At 45.5% G+C, this 6,726-nt stretch overlaps 1 protein-coding gene across 1 annotated transcript; it reads left to right on the forward strand.

Annotated features, from left to right (window-relative positions):
- The first annotated feature begins 476 nt into the window (after window positions 1-476).
- Window positions 477-2,925, forward strand: LOC125539593 (myb family transcription factor PHL11-like). Its single transcript, XM_048703086.1, has 6 exons — window positions 477-919; window positions 1,082-1,158; window positions 1,303-1,363; window positions 1,469-1,541; window positions 2,103-2,172; window positions 2,258-2,925. Exons 1-6 carry the CDS (start codon window positions 505-507, stop codon window positions 2,639-2,641), a joined length of 1,080 nt encoding a protein of 359 aa, XP_048559043.1. The 5' UTR covers window positions 477-504; the 3' UTR covers window positions 2,642-2,925.
- The last annotated feature ends 3,801 nt before the right edge of the window (window positions 2,926-6,726 follow it).

The following is a 6,726-nucleotide window of genomic DNA, read 5'->3' on the forward strand; positions in this document are numbered from 1 at the left end:
GGTTGAAATATCGTTCATTTTATGTAAATTATCTTCAAACTATGCTGAAATCTGTCATGTTTGATAAGATCTGCCTGATTTATTCAATTTTATTTTGAAATGTGTGCATATATGGTTAGATAGTCGACTCGAGCATCACTTTTTTCCGGACTGATTTTCACCCGTCCGCGGACGGACACGGTGTCCTATCCAGGGATCAACGTCGGAGATGCCATGGGTGGTGAGCGGTGACAGATGCTATGGGATGTGCTACCTACGACAACGAGGCATGTGTGCAGCGTCACACACTACGTACGTAGGACGTACGCAGCCACAGTTGGTTACCGTCGGCGGCGTCGTGCTGGATCGACCGTCACAGTTGGTTGGGCGTGGCGTGTCGCCGTCGCCGAGATGCCCGGCGTCGTCGACCGGCTTGTCGTCTTGTTTCTTGTGGCGTCTGCGTGCGCTGCACCCACCAGCCACAGCCGGGCCGAGCAGATTCCGTTCCGCGCACAGACACATGACATGATGCCTTGCACCCCCTCCCCGCGCCACCATCTCCGCTACCTCCTCTCGTCGTCTTGCTCTCCGGATCGAACATCTCTCCCCCTCTCGTCTCCTTGTCCTCGCGTAGGCTTCACACTTGCGCAACGTATCTTTTCTCCCAGCACCACCACCTCAGTCAGCAAGATCGCGTTATATGCTGGTAAGGAGGAGCTCATCTTGCTTGATCTTGCGAGCACAGGGGAGCAGCCGATCGGGTCTGAGATGTTTGAAGGGATGGAGGGGATGAGCTACGGCGGCGGCGGTGGTGCTGGTGCTGGTGCTGGTGCCGGTGCTGCGGCGCTGTCGTCGCGGGACCCCAAGCAGCGGCTGCGGTGGACGCCGGACCTCCACGACCGCTTCGTGCACGCCGTCGCCAGGCTCGGCGGCCCCGACAGTGAGTAGTCTTCTTCGTTTGCTCCTCCTTCCCCCTGCCCGTCAGTCGTCACGCCACAGTGCAACGCCGGCGATCATGTGCCTGATTCATCAGCTCACTATCACTTTAGCTTCTTTGAGCATCAGCTTAACTATACTGATTATTATTGTTGCCTGCCAACAGAGGCGACGCCCAAGGCAGTGCTGAGGCTGATGGCCATGAAGGGCCTCACTCTGTACCACCTGAAAAGCCACCTTCAGGTTTGTTGTTCAACAACTCTGCTGTCTGCTCCACTCCTGCTCTTCGCTCATATCTCTTCTCTTCTCTTCCCTTTTGCAGTCCAGTCCAGTGTAGTACACTACCACTCACGAATTAACACAGCGATGTTTGTTTTATCTTGTCAGAAATACAGGCTGGGAAAGCACACCAAGAAATCAACAGACCTGGAACTAGCCAACAATGGAGGTACACACATATAGTACCTTGCAACTGCTACAGCCAACGCCAAAATGCAGTCAAGCCAACGTTTCCCCTTCTAAACTCCAAGCTTGCCATCTTTGTTTTTACCAGAGTTTACCTCGCAAGACATCAGCTTCCAAATCGGTGCGCCTCTTGCTGTTCCTGCTGGACGCGACACCGCAAGGTAACTGGCTAGAGATTCCTCCTCTCCCTCTGAACATATCTGAGAGCAAAATACCTGTTTTTTCTTTTGTCTACTGGGAGAGATTAAAAATATACGTACTAGTCAATAGCGAGTAACAGTATTTTACGAGCTTATCTCGAAGATGCGCGCCACCCCGCTGCATTCTGCTTAGTCAACTAAAAGACATCGTGTGCTAGAGCCAACTTCTCAGAGATCATCAGGAATCTGGAAATGGAGCATTATTGTTTTTGCCTGCATGGGACTGTAAAAGTATGGATAGAACAAACTCAAACCAGGAATTGGTACTAGATAGTCAAGTATGACTGAGAAGTGAGATCTGATTAGTATGTATAGAGTACATGTTAACAACAAGTGTCACCTTTTCTTAGATGGAAAAAAACCCTTCCAAAAGTATATATGCAAAGTTCCTTATATAGAGGCACATAGATGGAACCCTACTGATTATTTACTGCCATGTGTCTTCTATGTGATCTTTTTCTTCAGTTGAGACTATATGATGATTTAACTAACCATTTTTAAAACATTTCTTATGTGAATCAGAGAAATGCCGCTCGAGGATACCCTCAGGTACCAAATTCAGGTCCAAAGAGAACTGTGCGAACAGCTTGAGGTTAGACAAGTTCTGCATCACTGCTTATACTCCCAGACTCTGTACCAGGCGTAGGTTAAAAATGCTTATATATATGTGCGATCAGGTGCAGAAGAAGCTGCAGATGCGAATAGAGGCTCAAGGGAGGTATTTAAAGGAAATACTAGAGAAAGCTCAGGAAAACATTTCCTTTGATGCAAATGGATCTGCTGGCCTAGAAAATACCAGATCACAGCTCACGGACTTTAACCTGGCTCTTCCGGGCTTGTCGGAGAATGGAACACAGGTGTATGAAGAAAGCAGTGAACAGTTGGTGAAAGATATGTCTGACGACAATCTTCATGATAATAATTTGGATTTCCAGCTCTACCGTGTACGAAGTCAGGAGGCTAAGAGTGTCAAATGCACCCCGAAAACTGAGGACCTGCTCCTATTAGACTTGAATATAAAAGGAGGATATGACCTGTCTTCGAGAGGAATGCAAGGGTGAGTTAAAATCTGAAGATTAACCAGCAGAGGAAATAGAGATATATTTCAGCAAGCTGACAGTTTTTGGGAGTTTCACTGTTTGCTATTAGAATTTGTTTCCCTGTGGCAGTGCTTAGGGTGCTTGGTCACAAGTTTGGCTTGCTCTGTGATAATGCTAAATTTGCTGAAGAAATTCATGAACGCTTGAAGCCTGTAGTGTATGCATATGTTATGTAGAGTGAAATGAGAAATCATGTAACAGTCAAATATCAAGATGTATGTATATTTTAAATTGTCCTTTATTTACCACACATTGCATAATTTGATGTGCACAGAGGCGCATAAGATGTTCCACTTTTTGCTTTTATCTGGTAGGGTAAGCAGAATTAACCACCTGACACTAGTGTCCTTGGAAGAGGACAAGGAACATAAGATTTGTGAGACATCTAAACTGACCCATTTGGATTCAGTATTCAGATAACTCATGGTTAAAGCAAACATATGCAAAAGGATGCATTATTCACTTTACCATCTTGGGGTTTACTCTTGAATTTTCACTTTCCACATTTTGAGACGACCAGGAAACTAGCAATGAATGTGAAGCTTACCACAGCCACAGATCCAACCACAAGTAGAAAAGCGTATATCTGGCTTGGAAGATAAAGTTTCTCCTGAATACCCTTCAACCCTCTGTCGATCACCACCGGTGCTAAAGCAGCTGCAAGCAACTCGGAACGGCCTCGTGACATTGTTACCGGCCCACATTAGGATAACTATCTGACACATGAGAAAACAGAGGAGGATCAGTCTTGGGTGTCTGACTGTTTAACATTGCACACAAAACAGAGAAACATGCTCCATATTTGCTGTTCTCAAAAAGTTATTCTTGAATAAGCAGTGCAGTAGTATAAGATGTTGCTCTAGAAAATGTCGAGTACAAACAAACAGTTAATTAGAATTGACAAGCAGGAAAATTAACATCCAAGATTTTACAAGCAGAGGTGGAGGCTTCATTTTCACATCCTCGCATTCCAGTGTCTGATTGAAAGTTCTGAGTTCAGGCACACATGAACAGTCAACAACAGTGTAGGGATTCAGAACTTAGCAACTTCAGTGTAGGGGTTCGGAGATCGGGGTGTTCAGGTTCTAGTGTAGCCACCTGCGGGTCAGGGTGTGGGTTCTCGGCGGCAGACGTGCAGGCGGCACAGGCGAATCTGCGCCCTGCGGCGGTCACCGGTGTCAATTTGTGTAAGCGTCTCTACCCTCATACAGAGGGCCGCGTGGTGTATATATTGACGGGGAGAGACCCATCTCTCATAGGTTACAACCGAAGAGATTTTACGGGAGGGATATCAAGAGATAAGAAAGACCAAGACCAACAAGACAGAGTCCTACTCCTGTTACAGCTCCTTGGTGCACAAGGCAGCCTCAAGACGTGACATGTTACATGTTTAACACCTTCCCTTAATCATAACTTAGCTAAGTTAAGATTACGCTTGAACTCCTCAAACTGTCTTGTAGGCAAAGCCTTTGTGAAACCCTCAGCAGCCTGACCCTTTGAGTGTATAAAGCGAATTTCCAATTCTTTGTTGGCAACTCTTTCTCGAACAAAATAAAAATCAATTTCAATATGTTTTGTCCTTGCATGAAAAACAGGGTTAGCAGACAAAAATGTGGCACCAAGATTATCATACTAGAGGCAAGGAGTTTGTGTCATTAGTAGAAAAAGGGTCAAACGTGAAGCACATTAGTGCCGGTTTGAATTTGAGCCGGCACTAATGTGTACATTAGTGTCGGTTCCAACGGCTAGTCGGGCTGCTCTCGTTAGTACCGGTTCGTGGCGAACCTTTAGCACCGGTTCGTGCCACGAACCGGTACTAAAGTGAGTGGTGGCAGGATGTTGTCAGTCCGGGGCCCCTCCAGCACCTTTAGTACCGGGTCGTATCACGAACCGGTACTAAAGGTCGTCCTACATAGACCCTTCGTCCACCCGAGCTCGCTCTGTTCTTCCCCTTTCCCCTCTCCTCTCTGTTCTTTCCCCTCTTCCTCTCAAGCTCATCACACATTTTGCCCAAGATTTGAAGGCCCCCATCCATTCAAATGGTCACAAAGGTTAGCAACTCTTTCCTTTCATCTCTCATTGCTAGATTAGCTCGTGCAATGCTTTATATAGTGATTGATTTTTGAGTTTAGTAATTTGGGAGGAATTATATATATGTGCTAGTATTTGATTTATATGCAATTTGAGGTCAAAAATAACACTTAGTTTTGCATATGTAGGTGTGGTTTACTTAGTACCTTCTAAATCTCCGTCGTAACCACCGTCGATCGCTCGCAACGTCCCGTCGCCGGCACCACCTTGTGGTGAGCCTCTTGTTCATGAAGTTTTATATAAAAAAAATGATGTTTGTGTGATTTGGATATATAGTTACTCGTATAATTATCTTACCCATACGTTGTTTGTTATGCATAGTGCCATGGTTTTGATATCCGTCCCCGTCGGCCCTCGTCCGGGTTATGATTCGGATGTGGTATATTCTTTTTTAAAACTATCCATTGCATTTCGTGTTTATGAAAAATTATGCCCATCAAGTTGACATAGATATTTGTATGTAGGAGGTAGTTGAACCTGAAATTCCAACCGACCCTATTGTCGAGAGGTTAAATTTAGTTGAAAGAGAAAACGAGGATTTGAAGGAAAAATTGAAAAGAATTGAGGGGGAGAAGATGGAATTGGAGTTGCATGTTGCCGATGTCGTCGATGATCACAAGATTAAGATGGAGAAAATACGCTTGAAGATTAGAAAGATTAGAAAATATGCCATTCATAGTGAGGCTTGGTATCATTATGCTGTTAGATCAATTGTTACCTTAGTTGCGATCTTGATCGCATTTGTTGTTGCATTTAAATTCTTTAGCTAGAGAGTTATTTGTTTGTTGCATTGAAGTGTTGTATGCTCTTTATGTATGAACTTTATGTATGAACTTTATGTATTGTATTAATTTGATGTTTTCGGTGCTGTGTATTGAAGATGAGCCGGCAATGGATGTACGATGACCGATGCTCTCCCGAGTTCATTAATGGCGTGCGTACTTTTCTGCTTGCGGCTGAGGCAAACAAGCGAGCGGATGGTTTTATGCATTGTCCATGTGCTGGCTGTAAGAATGGTCGCAATTACTCTACGTCAAGAACCATTCACGTCCACCTGTTTGAGTCCGGTTTCATGCCCCACTATAATGTTTGGACCAAGCATGGAGAAAGAGGGGTTATGATGGAAGACAATGAAGAAGAAGAGGACGACGACAACTATCCTGGCCATGGGTTCCCTGAATACGATGATACAACAATGAGGGAAGAAGCTGAGCCGGTAATGCGGGAAGAAGCTGAGCCGGCAATGCGGGAAGAAGCTGAAGAAGAGGCATCGGATGAGCCCGTTGATGATCTAGGTCGGGCCATTGCCGATGCAAAGAGAAACTGCGCAAGTGATTTGGAGAAGAAGAAGTTGCAGCGCATGTTAGAGGATCACAAAAAATTGTTGTACCCGAATTACGAAGGTGACAAGAAAAAGTTGGGCACCACACTGGAATTGCTGCAATGGAAGGCAGAGAATGGTGTATCTGACAAGGGATTTGTAAAGTTGCTGGTAATGATAAAGGATATGCTTCCAAAGGACAACGAATTGCCCGAGAGTACGTACCAAGCAAAGAAGGCTGTCTGCCCTCTAGGGTTAGAGGTACCGAAGATACATGCATGCCCTAATGATTGCATCCTCTACCGCCGTGAGTACGAGGATTTGAATGCTTGCCCGGTATGTGGTGCATTGCGCTATAAGATCAGCCGCGATGACCCTGGTGATGTCGAGGGCGAGCGCCCCAGGAAGAAGATTCTTGCCAAGGTGATGTGGTATGCTCCTATAATACCACGGTTGAAACGTTTGTTCCAAAACAAAGAGCATGCCAAGGCGATGCGATGGCACAGAGAAGACCGTAAGAAAGACGGAAAGTTGAGAGTACCCACTGACGGGTCGCAGTGGAGAAAAATCGAAAGAAAGTACGGGAAGGAGTTTGCAGATGACGCAAGGAACGTATGGTTTGGTCTAAGCACTG

The sequence above is a fragment of the Triticum urartu genome, chromosome 2 (genome assembly GCF_003073215.2).
Source record: "Triticum urartu cultivar G1812 chromosome 2, Tu2.1, whole genome shotgun sequence".
In the NCBI taxonomy this organism is placed as follows: Eukaryota; Viridiplantae; Streptophyta; class Magnoliopsida; order Poales; family Poaceae; genus Triticum; species Triticum urartu.

Excerpts from the sequence above, each read along its gene's own strand:
- LOC125539593 (XM_048703086.1), top strand. The coding sequence starts at position 505 with ATGATGCCTTGCACCCCCTCCCCGCGCCACCATCTCCGCTACCTCCTC. Across the intron at positions 1,364-1,468 it reads GGAACTAGCCAACAATGGAG|AGTTTACCTCGCAAGACATC; the intron begins GTACACACATAT and ends TGTTTTTACCAG. Across the intron at positions 1,542-2,102 it reads GCTGGACGCGACACCGCAAG|AGAAATGCCGCTCGAGGATA; the intron begins GTAACTGGCTAG and ends TATGTGAATCAG.